Source organism: Rhinopithecus bieti, unplaced genomic scaffold (assembly GCF_001698545.2).
Source record: "Rhinopithecus bieti isolate Rb0 unplaced genomic scaffold, ASM169854v2 scaffold_44745, whole genome shotgun sequence".
In the NCBI taxonomy this organism is placed as follows: domain Eukaryota; kingdom Metazoa; phylum Chordata; class Mammalia; order Primates; family Cercopithecidae; genus Rhinopithecus; species Rhinopithecus bieti.
The window spans coordinates 874,766-892,301 of NW_016818280.1; the positions used below are offsets into that span (position 1 = coordinate 874,766).

Sequence of the window (17,536 nt, forward strand, 5' to 3'; positions counted from 1 at the left end):
CGCGATCTCGGCTTACTGCAAGCTCCACCTCCTGGGTTCACACCATTCTCCTGCCTCAGCCTCCTGAGTAGCTGTGACTATAGGAGCCTGCCACCACTCCCAGCTAAGTTTTTGTATTTTTTAGTAGAGACGGGGTTTCACCGTGTTGGCCAGGATGGTCTCGTTCGCCTGACCTCGTGATCCACCTGCCTCAGCTTCCCAAAGTGCTGGGATTACAGGCGTGAGCCAATATGCACAGCCCTGCTTCTGGACATTTTTTATGTGCATTTTTTACATTCGCGAGGTCATCTTAGACACAAGCAACGTGACTGGTTTTAAAATTCTTTTCCTGTTGGCTGCATAGCATACTGTTGTATAAGTATAAATTTATATATGAACAAATATAATTCAGCTGCATTTTGAGTATACAGACAGTCCCTGACCATGGTTCTACCTAGAATTTTTCAACTTTGTGATGATGCAAACATGATACACATTCAGTAAAACCATACTTTGAATATCTATAAAACCATTCTGTTTTTTATCTTCAGTACAGTATTCAATAAATTACATGAATTATTCAACATTTGATTATAAAATAAGCTTTATATTAGATGATTTTGCCCAACTCTAGGCTAATGTATGTGTTCTGAGAATGGTTAAGGCAGGCTGCACTATGATGTTTGGTAGGTTAGGAGTATTAATACATTTTTAACTTATGATAAATTTATGGGACTCGGTTCCATCGTAAGTCAAGGCACATCTGTACAGTGGCATTAGTGACATTGGTATGAGCCTTCTTAGAATGTTCTCATTGAGTATAGCTAGTTATTTACTTAGAATAAATTTTGAAGGCCAAGTGTGGTGGCTCATGTCTGTAATCCCAGCTCTTTGGGTGGCCGAGGTGGGCAGATCACCTGAGGTCAGGAGTTCAAGACCAGCCTGGTCAACATGGTGAAACCCTGTCTCTACAGCAATACAAACATTAGCCATGTGTGGTGGCGCATGCCTATAGTCCCAGCTACTAGGGAGGCTGAGGCAGGAGAAGTGCTTGAACCCGGGAGGCAGAGGTTCCAGTGAGCCGAGATCGCACCACTGCACTCCAGCCTGGGCGATAGAGCGAGACTCTGTCTGAAAATAAATAAAATAAATAGTAAAGTTCCAGAAGTGAACTTTCTGGGTTAAAGATTGTTAGTGTCTTTTGCAGTTAGCTGTATAACTACCTTGTCTAATTTGAACCACATCTGGGGAACAGCATCTCTTCTGCGATGGGCACAGGGCAGCCTGTCCCTTATGGTAGTGTTGTCACAGCAAGAAGTGCAGCTGTAGGTTGTGTCATGGGCGTGAATGCTGTGTCATTCGCAGGAGCCGGTAGAGCCACAGTTAACACGGACAGCGACAGCTTCAGTGCTGCCAGGAAACCATCCAACTGATTTCTGTGTTTGCCCCACAGATCTACGAACTTCGTGTGATGGAGACCAAACCTGACAAGGCAGTGTCCATCATTGAGTGTGACATGAACGTGAGTGGCTCTGTCCAGTTACAGTGAGCCTGGGCCCTGGGAGGATGGGCAGTTGGTGACCACTGCAGGCCAGCATGTCAGGAGGGCATCAAACAGCCCCGGGACTCTTTGGGCAAAGAGGAGGAAGATGCTGTCAGAACATCATGAGACTGTGACCTTGTCATCTATCTCAGGGCCAGTTGAGGCAACAGAGTGTTGCCAGTACTGCCATGGTTAGCTCTGACCTGTTGAGGAGTGAATTTTATTTATTTAATTATTTATTTATTTATTTATTTATTTTTTGAGACTGAGTTTCACTCCTGTTGCCCAGGCTGGAGTGCAGGGGCCTGATCTTGGTTACAACCTCCACCTCCCGGGTTCAAGTGATTCTTCTGTCTCAGCCTCCCGAGTAGCTGGGATTACAGGCATGTGCCACCATGCTCGGCTAGTTTTGTATTTTAGTAGAGACGCGGTTTTTTTTTTGTTTTTTTTTTTTTTTTTTTGAGACGGAGTCTCGCTGTGTCACCCAGGCTGGAGTGCAGTGGCCGGGATCTCAGCTCACTGCAAGCTCACCTCCAGGGTTTCGCCATTCTCCTGCCTTCAGCCTCCCGAGGTAGCGACTTACAGGCGCCCGCCACCTCGCCCTGTGCTATGTTTTTTTTTTTTTTTGTTATTTTTTTTTAGTAGAAGACGGGGTTTCACCGTGTTTAGCCAGGATGGTCTCGATTCCTGACCTCGTGATCCACCGTCTCGGCCTCCCTAAAGTGCTGGGATTACAGGCTTGAGCACCGCGCCTGGCGAGACGCGGTTTACCATGGTGGCCAGGTGGTCTCAAACTCCTGACTCAGGTTAATCCACCCACCTTGGCCTCCCAAAGTGCTGAGATTAAAGGTATGGGCCACCGCACCTGGCCAAGGAGTAAATATTCTTTTTTTTTTTTTTTTTTTTTTTTTTTCTTTTTTTTTTTTTGAGACAGAGGTCTCGCTCTGTCGCTCCGGGTGGAGTGCAGTGCTGGATCTCCGCTCACTGCAAACTCCGCCTCCCGGGTTCACGCCATTCTCTCTTGCCTCAGCCTCCGAGTAGCTGGGACTACAGGGCGCCCGCCACCTTCGCCGGCTAGCTTTTTGTATTTTTAGTAGAGACGGGGTTTCACCGTGTTAGCCAGGATGGTCTCGATCTCCTGACCTCGTGATCCGCCTGTCTCGGCCTCCCAAAGTGCTGGGATCACAGGCTTGAGCCACCGCACCCGGCCAGGAGTAAATATTCTTAAGAGCTAAGGAAGCGTACTGAACCTTCTGAGTAGGAATGAAGTGCTGATGCACACAGCATCCTAGTTGTATTACTAGGGAATACTGCTGAGCAGAAAGGGCCAATCCCAAAAAACTTACTTCATTATATAGCATCCTTAAAGTGACAGAACTTTAGAAATGGAAGACAGACTAGGGGTTGCCAGGGCTTAGGACTGGTGGAGGGGGCTGGGAGACAGTTGGGTATGGTTATAAAAACAACATGGGCAATCCTAGTGGTGGTGAAACTGTTCTACATCTCGACTGTGGTGGATACATGGCCCTACACAGTGATTACATTGTATAGAACTAAAGATACACATAAAAAAAACATGTAAAACTGGGGAAATCTGAATAAGAGCGGTGGGTTGTGCCAGTGTTGATATCTTGGCAGCAATACTTTACTGTAATTTTGTAAGATTCTGCCGTAGGGAAAACTGGGCAAGTGTATAAGGCATCTTTCTGTATTATTTCTTAAAACTGCATGTGAATCTACAGTTGTCTCAATTAAAAGCAAAAAAGATAAGGAACCAAGGGTGGCCATGTCTGAATATTTTACTTTTAAAATCCTGGAAACACAGGTGGACTTTGATGCTCCCCTGGGCTACAAAGAACCCGAAAGACAAGTCCAGCATGAGGAGTCGACGGTAAGTGTTATCCCCAGTGTCCTTTGCTATCCTGCTGCGTGCCGCTTTTGAGTTCCTGGTAGTGACTCGTGGGTGGCCTCTGCTGGTGTTGGTGTCATATCCTCTGCGTCCCTTCCAGCCATGCTTCTGGGGGACATCCTAGCTGGGGGTGGGGGGTGAGAGGGAAGTTGGGTGTCCCCGCTGAGGAGCTCACTCGTTTTTCTTTTTCTCTGTCAGGAAGGTGAAGCCGACCACAGTGGCTATGCTGGAGAGCTGGGGTTCCGCGTGAGTACCAGACCACTTGACTTACGTTGCTGTGCCCTCTGCTCCTTGAAATTAGAGCACTCACTCAAGCTGTTCTCCATGATACTCGATGGACATCAGCAGGGACTGGGCCTCTGGGTACCTGTGCACATGCATGCAAATCTTCCACTTGCTCAGTTACCAAACACTTTTATATCCACTCTCTCCTGGAATCTTCCCAACAGCCCCATAAGGCAGCCCAGCTTTTTAAGAATTTCTAACCTACCAAAGAGTTTAAATAGTACAGTAGACATATACTCTTCCCTTAGGTTCACCAAACGTTACCACATTTGCTCTCTCTCTCTTGTAAATCATGTTTCCTTTTTTCTTTGCCTGTACCATGTAGGTTGCAAACATGACCCTTAGCAAAACCACTGGCAAGGTTCCATGGGAAACAGGTGGAGGTGGCTCATGTGTGGGCACTGAGGTGGCAGGAGGTGCCAGGAAGCAGCAGAGACAGCAGAATGATGGGAAGCTGAGCTATGGGGCAGTCACAACAGTGGCCTTAGCCCACCCACAGAGCTTGAACTGGGTGGCCCTGCAGAGGCAGGGGTCAGGCCTTTTAACCTAACACTGACTGCTGGCTGCCCTTGGCCAAGTGGCTCTCTTCAGCTCATGGCCGCCCCCTGAGGAACTGGGCAGAGTTCTCAGCTGCCAGCACCCCAGCAGCTAAGGAATCAGGGCTTCAGTCCTGTAGGGTCTGCACAGCACCCCAACTCACATCCCTGCAGTGACCTCCAAGCAAAGGACATATCTGTCCTCACACTTGGGCTCATTATATGACTCAACTACTTCCTGTCTAGGCTTTCTCTGGCTCTGGCAATAGACTGGATGGAAAGAAGAAAGGGGTGGAGCCCAGCCCCTCCCCAATCAAGCCTGGAGATATTAAAAGGTAAGTCTGTCCTGGCTCTCCTTCAGGACAGGAAGAGGATCTGTGCCAGCCCTCTGGGGTGGGGCAGCCTCACCCCAGTTCTGGAGACAAAGCCTGGGTCAGTAGGCCCAAGGGACTTTACCCTTACCTGCTCTCCTTGGTGGGGTGGAGCACAACAGGTCCCTCCTTCCACAGCGCCACCCCCAGTACCACTGTGGTCCAGCCTCTCACTCCATACCTCCAATTCAGGGTCTTCTTGCCCCCAGTGGCTTTCCGAAGATGTGCGTCTGATCAGATCTGTCTCTTATTCAAAACCTTTCTGGTCCCTATTTGGTGACCTGCCTATTTTCCTGTTTTGTGACTTTGAATTATTAATCAGGTCACATTATCTCAGTTCCCCTGAAAGTTCCCTGAGGAGCTACCTCAGATGTGCTTCTGTTGCTGGGTCCAGGGACCCACAGCAGACCCTTCCTCTGGTGGCCATGATGGCAGGGGCAGGGCTGAGGTGTGTCAGTTGTCTGTTGTGTGTGTGAAATCAGGAGAATACTGGAGTGAGAGTCTAGCCACCTCGGGGTTCTGTGAAGCTCAGGACAGTGACAGTGAGGGCTTCCCAGTCCTTCAGATGACCCCTCTCCATAGACAGGTACAGAGCCTAAAGCCCCTGGCCCTATACCCAATGCTGATACTAAACCAGGAAGCCAGTTATCTTCTGCTTCCCTCCTGGGAGGATGCCAGGAAGCACCAAAGGGCCCAGGTGGGGTGCAGCAGCATCTTTTCTGCATTCCTCTTTACTGGCATAAATGAATTTTAGTCCTTTTTTCCTGGAAATAACATTTCTTCTTGTCTCTCTCTCCTTACAGAGGAATTCCCAATTATGAATTTAAACTTGGTAAGATAACTTTCATCAGAAATTCACGTCCCCTTGTCAAAAAGGTTGAAGAGGTGAGTGTATTTCCTTGGTTGGTAATGAGAAGATTTATTTGCTAGTGATGACTGAGGTTCCTGGCATTCTGAGTAGGGGTGTGTATTAGACTATTTCCAAGCTGCTGGTAAAGACATACCGGAGACTGTGCAATTCACAAAAGAAAGAGGTTTAATGGACTTACAGTTCCACATGGCTGGGGAGGCCTCACAATCATGGCAGAAGGCAAGGAGGAGCAAGTCACATCTTAAATGGATGGTAGCAGGCGGAGAAAAAGCTGGCGCAGGGAACCACTTCCTTATAAAACCATCAGATCTCATGAGACTTATTCACTCACGAGACCAGCACAGAAAAGACCCGCCCTCATGACTCAGTTACCTTCCACCAACTCAGTTACCTCCTACCGGGTCCCTCCCACAACACGTGGGAATTCAAGATGAGATTTGGGTGGGGACACAGCCAAACCACATCAGGGTGTCTGTCATGTTTTCCCTTTCCTGGGGTCCCTCTGCTCCCTGGTGTCCTGTTTTTATCTGTCGTGCTGGTGTGGGGTGTGTGAAACAGAAGACTTGCAGCCTGGGGCTCAGGACCTCTGTCTTGCTCTAGAGCTGACTCCAGGCTCTGTTATCATAGAACTGTGTGCCCTGGGTGGGCTTCATCTTCCAACAGAGACCTTGAACTTCAAATATAGGGAGTACCTTCCAGCTGAGCAGGGTGGTGGTGGGACAGAGGAAGGCAAGGGCTGAGCATCCTGTAGACATGGGCACTTTGTGGGAGTGGGCCAGGCCCGGCAGCAAGTAGAACGCAGTCACCTCTGTGTGATGAGGATTTCTAGAACACCAGCGCTTCAGACCCATCGCTTTCCTGGTTCCTTTTCTCAAAGGATTGGACCCTTGAGGATCCAGGAGTAGGGCCGAGGGCAGATGTACCGAGTCACCCATTCAGGGCCAGCTGCTACATAGGACCCATCCCTGGCCCATCCTGATTACTGAACTCTTCTCTCTAGCACTTGGGGTGGTTGGGGACAGAGACTGCTGTGAAGTTTGCACACCTGGTCCTACTCACAACCACTTCTGGGCTCAATGTTCATTCAAGTTGAAACAGCATTGAGACCTTTCAGGCCCAGAGGAGCAAACATAGTGGCCAATCAGACCTCACCCTCCAGCTCCTCCTTCAGGCACCATCCAGGCTTCACCAGCTACAGGCTGCCTTTCTCACTAAAAGCCAGTGCCTGACTCAGACCTAAGACCTCAGCATGTGACATCCCCCAGGCTGACTGTGACCTGACTGTTGCAAATTTACAGAAGGTGGGGTAGGCCGGTGGGCACAGCAGGCCTGTTTGACTATAAATATGTATTTAAGAAGTATATGTTTAAAGATGGGATTGAAGACACATTTAGCTCTACTCCATCCTGCAGCCCCACTAAGGCTGTGGCTAAAGGTCATGAGGTAAGAAAGACAGTGGAAGAGGAGGCAACTACAAGGCTTTGGAAACCCGGGGTACCTTAGTAGATCATAAAAAGCCTAGAAGCAGTTCTGTGTAGATTATGTATAGAATGTAGAATTCTCAAAAGGCACCTCTAGAAATGAGGGACTAATGACAGAATTCTGTTACTAAGCAGTTAGAGCTGCATTACCCTCCCTCCCCTACCCTAGAAGGCTGGAGGCCCGACTCCAGTAGGACTCTAAACTGTTACCTCTGAAGTGAAGGCCATAGTCAGAAAGCTTCCCATTCCAACATCTAAATAGTAGAGGATTTGTGGGAAGAACAGCCACAGAAACCAAAGGAGCAGAAACCATCAGGGAAATAGTTTCCCCAAAGATGGACACAAGTTCGCAGATTTGAAGGGCCCACTGAGTTCCAGCAAAATGAATCAAAATAGCGCCACTTTGAGGCAAGAAAGATCCTAAAGCTTCTGGAGAGAGAACAGAGGTATCACCATGGATCAAGGACATCTTCAGCCAAGCGCCATGGCTCACACCTGTAATCCCAACACTTTGGGAGGCTGAGGCGGGAAGATCATTTGAGCCCAGGAGTTTGAGACCAGCCTGGGCAATATAGGGAGACCCTGTCTCTACAGAAAATTTTAAAATTAGCCAAGCATGGCAGCACGCACCTGTAGTCCCAGCTACTTCGAGGCTGAGTTGGGAGCATCACTTGAGCCTGGGAGGTGGAGGCTGCTGCTGTGAGCTGAGATCACACCACTGCACTCCAGCCTGGGTAACAGTAAGACCCTGTCTCCCAAAAAAAGGGACATCATCTTAGCAGGACACAGAGGAAACTGGAAGATAGTGGAGCAATATCCTCAAAATTCTGAAATTTTTTCCAACCTAAAATTCCGTACCAACTCTTAAGAGCTGGATTGTGTCCCTCCAGTGTTTCTGTGTTGAAGCCCTGACCCCCAGTAACTCAGATAGGGCCATTTAAATAAGCAATGAAGTTAAAAAAAGACCATTAGAGTTGGCCCTAATTCAATCTGGTGTCCCTTTAAGAAGAGGAAATTTGGGGCAGGCGTGGTGGCTTACGCCTGTAATCCCAGCATTTTGGGAGGCCAAGGTGGGTGAATCACAAGGTCAGGAGATCGAGACCATCCTGGCTAACATGGTGAAACCCCGTCTCTACTAAAAATACAAAAAATTAGCCCGGCGTGGTGGCAGGAGCCTGTAGTCCCAGCTACTTGGGAGGCTGAGGCAGGAGAATGGCGTGAACCAGGGAGGTGGAGCTTGCAGTGAGCCGAGATCGCGCCACTGCACTCCAGCCTGGGCGACAAAGTGAGACTCTGTCTCAAAAAAAAAAAAAAAGGAAATTTGGACATAGGAGGGGCCATGTGAGGACACAGCAAGAAGGCAGCCATCTGCAAGTCAAGGAAAGGGGCATCAGAAGAAACCAAACCTGCTGACACTTTGATCCTGCACTTCTAGCCTCCAAAACTATGAACAATAAATTTCTGTTGTTTGAGCCACGCTGTCTTTGGCATTTTATATGGCAGCCCTAGCAGACTAACATACCAACCAGACTATCAATGAAATATGAGAATAGAAAGAAGGAACTCACAAGAAGATAATCCTTATACATCTTCTCTCAGGAAGCTCCTAGAAGGTGTCCCCCACTAAAATGAAGGAATAAGGTAGAAATCAAGTCATAGAATCCAGGAAATAAGGAGCCCCCACTAACATGCACAGCACCTAGAGAAAGGCCAGTCCAGGTATGGCAGGGTGAAGGCCCAGGAGACACAGCTTTGTCAAAACAGATGAACTCCATGCGGTGCAGGCTGTGATTGAATGTATAGAGAAAGAAGCCAAACACAGCTATTGACACCAGGATACATGGAAGGCTATGTGGCAAAGGAAGACTAAATGCAGCCGTGACTCAAATTTACAAGAATGTTACCACATAAATACTAAATGGTGTTTTTTTTTTTTTTTTTTTTTTTTTTTGAGACAGAGTCTCGCTCTGTCGCCCAGGGTGGAGTGCAGTGGCCCGATCTCAGCTCACTGCAAGCTCCGCCTCCCGGGTTTACGCCATTCTCCTGCCTCACCCCCACCCCCGGAGTAGCTGGGACTACAGGCGCCCGCCACCTCGCCCGGCTAGTTTTTTGGTTTTTTTAGTAGAGACGGGGTTTCACCGTGTTAGCCAGGATGGTCTCGATCTCCTGACCTTGTGATCCGCCCGTCTTGGCCTCCCAAAAGTGCTGAGATTACAGGCTTGAGCCACCGTGCCCGGCCTAAATGGGGTTCTACTGCAGGTATAACATGCTACAGTTAGTGGGGAGCCAGGTGCAAGCATTTGTGTTGAACATTCCAGAATCCTCTTTTTCCTAGGGAAAAGTTGAGGTAATGCCTCAGACTGACTAGCAATAAAAGCATGTGAAAAAAAATATGTGCAGTTTTCAAAGGCTTGGGAAAAAACAATTTCTCTTTCTGTTGATGGAAGGATAGCTTAGTAGAATGTTTCTGAGGGCTGGTTGGTCTCTATACGTTAAAAGCATTAAAAATGTGTACATGCTTTGACCCAGGAATTTGAGCTCTAAAAAAATATCAGAGCTGTGTGCAAATACATTAAGCCGCTTACCACAGCAATGTCCACTGGTAGAAAACTGGCTCTCCTACATGATGGAATTCTTTTTAACAGAATTCAGTTCTGTAGCCTTGGGAATATAAGATAAGAAGTTTATTGGCATGAGACTTCAGAATTAAGTGGGAAAACAGTTCTTCAACATGTGCAGAAAAGTGACCTGAAGTTTTTGGGTGATGAACTTAGAGACTTTTTTTTTTTTTTTGAGGCAGGGTCTTGCTCTGTTGCTCTGCCATCCAGGCTGGAGTGCAGTGGCACAATCATAGCTCACTATGGCCTTGGCTCAAACCATCCTCCCATCTCAGCCTCCCAAGTAGCTGGGACCATAGGCACATACCACACCAAGGTATTTTTGGTAGAGATGGGGTCTCACTATGTTGCCCAGGCTGGTCTTGAACTCCTGGGCTCAAGCGTTCCTCCCACCTTTACCTTCCAAAGTGCTGGGATTACAGGTGTCAGCTATAGTGTCCAGCCTGAGACATTTATGAGTAATATGGATGGTACGTGAGTCTATAGAGTAAGGCATTTATTGTAAATCTCCAGGGAGTTTCTGAAAATAGTATCTTCTCTTCACACCTAGGATGAAGCTGGAGGCAGATTCGTCGCTTTCTCTGGAGAAGGACAGTCGTTGCGTAAAAAGGGAAGAAAGCCCTAAGCGAGGACTGTTGGCTGACTGGAAAATAATAAAAGAATCAGTTGCAACATCTTGGCTTTTAGTTACTGGCACTGACAGGGACGAGCCTCATCAGAATACTCTGTTACTTAAGATTTGCTTAGAGTTACCTAAGAATTATCAAGTTTTACTTGGAAGTGGAGCAGCAGGACTTTGTAGTTGTATGCTTGATTTGGGGAAAGACAAAGAGCTGTCCGAGGGCCTGTAGGCATCTGCCGCCTGACCTCTTCATGCTTTCAGCTTGAGGGGGGCTCCCATTGCCTCAGCAGGAGCAATTCTTATCCCTAATTCTGTCAAAACCAATGGAGGTGACTAAATTGTTTAACATGAAGTGTTCTTTCTTTTCCATTTATCCTTTCTTTTCCTAGGTCAATTGCATAGGTGTCAGTCTTTGTCCTAAAAAAAGGGTTTAAATAGACGTGTTCTATAAATAGTGGCTGTCCCACTACTGTGGCTGCAATTTAAGTATTTGACAAAGAATGTTTCTATTTTTATTTTACATATTTTTTTCAAAAACATCACTCAGAAAAACCTGATCTGAATGAGTTTGCACTTTTATTCTCATTTCATATGGACATAACTGGCTCCTTAGTGAACCTGTTCATAGTGAAACAACTCCATGGAGAAGCAAATATGTGAATGTTAGAATGAACAAATGCTAAAGAGATGTTCCTCTCTTTCCTTCTTCCCTACTCCCCCACTAATTTTAATTTATTAAATCATCCAAGCTTCTGCTGGCCTGTCTTTATTTTTTATCAGTATTTATTTGGTCTTAGGTCTTCACTTTCTATAACGTGAGATCTTTTGACATGCTAATCTGATTATTTTAAATTTGTTCCCATGAGCCACTATGCCTGGCCCCATTGGGAATAATTCTAAGCCAAGAATTTCAAGTAAAAACAGGCAATAACTAAAGCCTAAATCTAAATGTTTGATTAGGTACTAACACAGACTGGTGGTTGGGCCTCTGACCAGAACTGAAGGAAGCCCTGTTGGCAGATACCCGTGTTCCATCTCACCATTAGAAAACTTCCCATCTGGGGCTTCTGCTGGAGAAAGTAGGAAGAAACAAGGTTGCCTGATCCCTACGTGGCAATGGCTAAGCCCAGCAGGGTCCCCTATGAGCCAGGGCTGACCCTGCTTCTAGGGATGGGGATCCTGCCCGGGTCAGGGCCCCTGCAACACTCCAGAGAGGAGAGGATAGTGGCCCCAGGGTCTATCCACATGTCTTCAGTGAAGAGTGTCTAGAGTGTCATGATGTTCAGTACTTGGCCTGTGGCACAAACCATCATCACTGGAAATGAGCGTGGTTTTGGAAGGTGTGAGCACTGTGGGGACTTACCTGACCTTCCACTGACAGTCTGTTTTACTAGCAGAGGGAGAAACCCTCCTTGGTGGGTAGCAGCTTTCATTTGCAGGATCACATCAGCTAACAAATTGTCACTTTCTGCATAATCAAGAATGTTGCAGTACCTCTGGCTCTGGGTTTTTGTCTTCACTAAGCAACACCTGCTGTGTATGCAGTGAAATGCCTGGTCCTTTGCTGGAGGCAAACTCCCCTGCCTGGACCAGGATGGATTCCATTGCAGGGCCTTTTAGTGGGGCCAGTTGGAGCACTGATTCTGGTCGTTACTCCTGCACCCTGGCCTGCAGCCTTCCTCCCAGTGTCTTCTTTGGGCTTGGTCCTTGAGCCAGCTGCCTCAACAGTAGGACCCCTGGTAAAACTGCAGCTTTCTGACCCACCTCCAGGGAGTCTGTCCCAGTGGACACTTCTGCAAGCCCACCAGCTTCCCCTTTACTTGCCTTTGTTGCCTCTTGTGCATTGCTCCTTTTTATAAACGTTGCAGCCAGGCGTTGTTGCTCAGCCTATCATCCTAGCACTTTGGGGGGCCAAAGTGAGAGGATCGCTTGAGGCCAAACTAGCCTGAGTAACTTAGCAAGACCACATCTTTACTTAAAAAAAAAAAAATTAAAAATTAGCCTGGTGAGGCGGTGCATGCTTGTGGTCCCAGCTGTTCGAAGTCCAGGAGTTCGAGGTCGCACGTAAGCCTGGGTGACACAGCAAGACCCTGTCTCGAAAAATAAGGTAAATGTTACATGTCTCCCACACCCTTAGAATCGAGCTACAGACATCCAAGCCACTCCGCCTCCATGCCTTTGACCGGCCTATGGCCGTGCTCGGATTGCCTTCTCAGCCTCTACTTCAAGTCTGTGTTCCCTGGGCAGGTCATCCAACCCTAGATCCACCACACGTCATGCCCAACCAACCTCGGTTACTTTGCGAGTTCACCTCCATCCTGAGTGGACGCTCAGACAAGACCGCCAGAGCCGCAGATCTGGGAGGTTCGCTGCACCAACATGATGCTCAGTACGTACTTTTGAAAATAAACCGCATTGTTGAGATGTGAGAAAATCTCATAAAGCTGCTAAAAAGAACTGGCCAGAGCCGTGTGATTTTAGACGCGACTGACGTAAGGTAGCCCAGGATGCCCTCATGGCCCGGGGTGAATGGCGCTGGCTTCGCGGTGGCCGAGTAGGCTCCGCGCCAGGCCTTGTCCCGTACTTACCCTGCGACCCCGCCATCCGCGCGCCGCAGCCGCCCTCGGTTGCTATTGGTTGCTCGTCCTGTTGTCCGAGCTTCTCTAAGATCCGGGCGAAGATGTAATTGAATGTGTCGGGACTCATTAGTTATTCTGTCAGTCGATCACGAGGTGCCGCTTTCTTCATTCTTCATTGGCTGGCGGACTGAGGGGCGGGCTTGGCGCCCCGGTCGCGCAGACATGGCGGACGGCAGCGGCTGGCAGGTGAGTGTGCTCGGGAGCCGGGAACCACCAGGGTCTTCAGGAGGGAGGGAACGGGACAGGCTCGGGGCGTGGGGCGCGGCCGCTGGGCCCCGCTCAGGCGCCGCCTCTCGCCGCAGCCGCCGCGCCCCTGCGAGGCCTACCGCGCCGAGTGGAAGCTCTGCCGCAGCGCCAGGCACTTCCTGCACCACTACTACGTCCACGGCGAGCGGCCGGCCTGCGAACAGTGGAGGCGCGACCTGGCCAGCTGCCGCGACTGGGAGGAGCGCCGGAGCGCCGAGGCCCAGGTGCGCAGGGAGGGAGCGGGGCGGCGCTTCGGAGCGCCTTGCAGCGCCCAGCTTTCCCCACCCCTCCACGCCCCAGGCCCCGCGACCTTGCCGAGAACTGTCTAGGTCCCTACCCTCCTCAGGCTTCCTTTCTTTTGAGAGATGGTATAAATTAGCATATCAACAGGACTTTCAGAGGGCGTGAAAGACAACGAAGGAGACCAGCGAGGAGGCTGTAGAGTGGTTTAGAGAGCAAAGAGGGCAACCGTCCAATGTTAGGGTCATCAGCTGGCCTACGCAGGAGGTGATGTTGCTGAGTCCTGAGTGACCAGGAGCCAGCCTTCATCCAGCCCCGGTAGACACTGCTAAGAAACAGAGAAGGCCTGTGTTCCTGAAGCAGAGGGTAGGTGGATGGTTGCAGAGCGGTATACCAGGGACCTAGTGGGCCTTGATACGGAGTTTAGAGTTTAGTCTAAAGTGTGCTGGGAAGCATAATTCGATTTATATCTTTAACAGATCAGTCTGTTAGCAAAGTGTGGTGACGTGCACCTGTGGTCCCAGCTACTTGGGAGGGTGAGGCGGGAGGATCGCCTAAGCCCGGGAGTTCAGAGCTGCAGTGAGCTGTGGTCACGCCGCTGCACACCAGCCTGGGCAACAGAGGGAGACCTGTCTCAGGGAAAAAAAAAAAAGAGAGAGAGAGAGGAAAAAAGTTCAATCTGTTTGCTAGGGTGTAGAGAGTATTTTACAGGAGCAGAGAGACCGGTAAGGAGGTGGTTCTAGTTGTTTATTCGTCCAGCAAATATGTACTACATTGGGTACTCTTGGGGATGCACGAGTGATAAGAAGAGTCTCTGCCCTCCTGGCACCCACACTGTAGTCTAGAATATACAGTACTACGGTGGACCCCTTGTGGGAGAGGAGATGGAGAGAAGCCAGCCGAAAGGTGCAAGGCTCATGGGGAGTGCCAAGGAATGAGAATCAATGGGACTGATCAACACTTCAACATTGTTAAGTGTGTACAGTGATCTGAAAGAGATGAACTGATGTGGAAACCGGACTGCTGTATAAAAGAAAATGATGACTATTCCATAATATGTGAAACTCAAAAAAATGTCAGAAAGCTGACAGCCTGTATAGCAAGAGATTGATCATTTTAATGTATGTATATCTGCGCGTGTGTGTATAAAGAGCTCTTATATATCAATAAGAAATATAGGGATTATTTCAGAATGGAAAAATGGCCAAAGGACACAAAGAAGCAATTCATTAAAAAAGAAAGCCAGGTGGGCATGGTGGTGGGCACCTGTAATCTCAGCACTTTGGGAGGCCAAGGCAAGGGGATCGCTTGAGCCCAGGAGCTTGAGACCAGCCATGGGCAACGTGGTGAGACTCCATCTTTATAAAAATAATAGAAAAAAAAAAAAGCCTGGGCGTGGTGGCTCACGCCTGTAATCCTAGCACTTTGGGAGGCCAAGGTGGGCAGATCACCTGAGGTCAGGAGTTTGAGACCAGCCTGGCAACATGGCAAAACCCCATCTCTACTAAAAATATGAAAATTAGCCACGGATGGTTTCACACATCTGTAATCCCAGCTACTCGGGAGGCTGAGACAGGAGAATTGCTTAAACCTGGGAGGCAGAAGTTGCAATGAGCTGATCATGTCACTGCACTCCAGCCTGGGCAACAGGACAGTAAGACTCCATCTCAAGAAAAAAAAGAAAAAACCAAATGGCCAGATGTCAGGTATTTAAGTCTAAATAACAGTAACAGCAGGTTTTGCCCGGCAGAAAGTCGTGTTGATGGGGGTTTGAAGAATTCTGGGTAGTTGTGCAGTGTTGGTGGGGGTGTCGGGTGTTCTGATTATGTAAATGTCAGATGCATACCTTTTGACCTTAAGTTTTACTTCTGGAACTTTATCCTAGGGAACTAATTGGATAACAGTGTACAGTTAAAAGTTCAGAATGCTGATTATGTTTTTGATACTGCAAAAGCTGAAAACAACCTAAATTTCACTAATAGACATTTGACCAAATAGCTTTTTCCACAAAGTGAAATACCGCATAGCCTTTGAAAGGAATAGTCAGTCATCTACCTGGATGTGGAAAAGTGCCTACAGTGTATTGTTTAGTGAAAAAAAATGCAGGAAGTAGACTAGCCAGCAGATTATCGCATCATTAGGGAAACGTTAGCTCTAAAATTTGGACCAAAAAACGGTATCAGGGAAGCTGTTAACTGCCACATTGGGAATGGACATTTGGGAATCTTTAATAGTCTGTGCTACATTTCTGATAGCTTTTTAAACACGATCAAAATATTTTATTTGAGGCAATAGAGCTTGAACAAAGACATGTAGACAGATTAAATTATCTGTGTAAAGAGGCTGACATGCACCTGATACTTACCAAGGGCCCACAGCGAAGGTCTCCCGTGTTGTGATACACTGACCCGTGTCTGTATTGGGATACAGTAGCCAGAAGCTGATGGGTTGAGTGGCACTTGTGGCACCACTCAGGCAGGTGGTCTGTCCTCTGGACTCTTCCCACCCTTCCAGGATACCCTGGGCATGTATTTCTTCCCTGTCTTCCTCCCTTCTTCCCTATCATACTCCTCCCTGCAGCTCCCCACAGCTGCTGTCTCAGACTCTTCTCTCCTCTCCACTCAGCACCCCCAGGCTCACTCTCGGCAGGTGAATATGCCCCAGACTCACGAGGTCAGCCAGAGCCATTGAGCCCTGAGGTTCAGGAGAAGATATTTAAAAATTCCTTAAATTATTATGACCTATTCAGTAGTTTTTCACAGTAGTTTGTGAGAACAAAATGATCTCAATCTCTGTGCGCTAATATGGAATACTCACCAAGGTATAATAGGTGGATGCAGCTGTGCTGCACAGTGGTGTGCACCATAGGCCCCTGCCTCTCTATTTGTGTTTTAGGGGGAGGTACAGGGGTCTTGAGGGTGCTCAGAGCCTGGGGAGTGACTAGAGTCTCATTTGTACAGCAATCCCTCTGTGAGAGCGAGCGGGCACGAGTCCGGGCTGCACGGAAGCACATCCTGGTGTGGGCCCCGAGGCAGAGCCCCCCTCCAGACTGGCATCTCCCTCTGCCGCAGGAGAAGGACGAGTGACAAGCACCCCTGCCATTGGCCTGTGCAGCTTCCTCAGTCTGTTTCAAGTTGCTGTTGCATAACCCTGGGGACTGTGACAGCCTACACAGTCTACTGGGTCCCTGTGAGCTCTTGCTGGGTTTGGAACATGGAGCAGGACATTGCTGGTCCTGCTTCCCCACCCCTCACCTGCATGCAGGGTACCCTCACGCTGCGATGTTCTGCAGGACAATTGCACCGCTTCAGAGCTTCCAGGAGGCCAAGCATTATGGCCAGGTACCTGTGAGCAGCCAGGTCAGGCCGGGCACAGTAGCATAGGAGATGGCAGTCCTGAGGTCTAGGCTTCTCAGGTAAACTGAAGGGTAGCCCTGACCTGTGTGGACACACAGGTGGGTCATAATGAGGTTGCTAAACAGTTATGCCACTGTGAATGTCTTTCCTAGTCCTTGGGAAACTGCCTGCTATGTCTCATGTTTGGTGAACATTGTGAGTACTCACTCTGCTCCACTTAGTTCCACTGCACATGCAGGCAGGTGTGCCGAGCAGGCAGGGCTTGCTGGCCCCTCTGCACCAGCAGGCTTCACTTATCAGGCTCCCAGGTCGGCCCCTGGAAACTCTAGTTTTTAAGAAATGCACACAGCTACAGAACACACAACGTTGCATAAAGAGGGTTTGTGGACTCAGCTTAAGAAATCCAAGTCCAAGACATGTGGAATTAAGGACTCCTTCCCTCAAAATTTCCCTTGGTGGTTAATGTATCAAAAGCCATTTCATCTAATTTCAAATAGAAGCTGAAAATTAAGTTTACATTTGTTAGATTTTATATATAACAGTGTTGTGTCTGGGCAGTGTTAGAAATTTGTATGCTTATTCTCTTGTAGGTGTTTTAAAACGTATGGGCCACCAAAAACACTATTTCTCGAAGAGGTCTCTTTATTACTAATAGAATGGTTTCTCATCCTGTGGTGGCCCTGTTTTGTGATGCTGAGGGCTAGGCTGGGTCTGTGCCCAGCACCCTCCCTGCTTTCTTCCTGGACACAGGCAGCAAGTTGAATATCTTTAAATTTGTTCTTTGGGGTAGAACAATCTATTACTTCAGAAGGGTGTCCATTAAAGAACAGTATTTCCCTG

At 48.4% G+C, this 17,536-nt stretch overlaps 2 protein-coding genes across 4 annotated transcripts in view; both read left to right on the forward strand.

The window, feature by feature from the left end:
- Window positions 1–10,267, forward strand: part of UFD1 (ubiquitin recognition factor in ER associated degradation 1) — a 32,348-nt gene extending 22,081 nt beyond the window's left edge. For both annotated transcript variants that reach the window (XM_017856656.1, XM_017856657.1), the window contains exons 7-12: window positions 1,433–1,501; window positions 3,348–3,413; window positions 3,630–3,677; window positions 4,499–4,587; window positions 5,427–5,508; window positions 10,144–10,267. In XM_017856656.1, coding sequence (XP_017712145.1) covers window positions 1,433–1,501; window positions 3,348–3,413; window positions 3,630–3,677; window positions 4,499–4,587; window positions 5,427–5,508; window positions 10,144–10,218 — 429 coding nt within the window. In that variant the 3' untranslated portion in view covers window positions 10,219–10,267. The remainder of the gene's footprint in view (window positions 1–1,432; window positions 1,502–3,347; window positions 3,414–3,629; window positions 3,678–4,498; window positions 4,588–5,426; window positions 5,509–10,143) is intronic.
- Window positions 10,268–10,693: 426 nt separating this feature from the next.
- Window positions 10,694–17,536, forward strand: CUNH22orf39 (chromosome unknown C22orf39 homolog). Of its 2 annotated transcripts, none has more exons than XM_017856658.1 (3): window positions 10,694–13,040; window positions 13,157–13,324; window positions 16,301–17,536. In XM_017856658.1, exons 1-3 carry the CDS (start codon window positions 12,906–12,908, stop codon window positions 16,424–16,426), a joined length of 429 nt encoding a protein of 142 aa, XP_017712147.1. In that variant the 5' UTR covers window positions 10,694–12,905; the 3' UTR covers window positions 16,427–17,536. The 2 variants fall into 2 exon arrangements, 1 of the variants encoding a protein (XP_017712147.1); XR_001882355.1 differs by having other exon boundaries at window positions 12,606–13,040; window positions 13,157–13,706; window positions 16,301–16,393.

What these genes read in the sequence shown, in the direction of transcription:
- CUNH22orf39 (XM_017856658.1), top strand. Translation starts at nt 12,906, where the DNA reads ATGTGTCGGGACTCATTAGTTATTCTGTCAGTCGATCACGAGGTGCCG. An exon ending in CGGACGGCAGCGGCTGGCAG is followed by an intron (nt 13,041 to 13,156) that starts GTGAGTGTGCTC and finishes CTCTCGCCGCAG; the next exon opens with CCGCCGCGCCCCTGCGAGGC. An exon ending in GCCGGAGCGCCGAGGCCCAG is followed by an intron (nt 13,325 to 16,300) that starts GTGCGCAGGGAG and finishes TCATTTGTACAG; the next exon opens with CAATCCCTCTGTGAGAGCGA.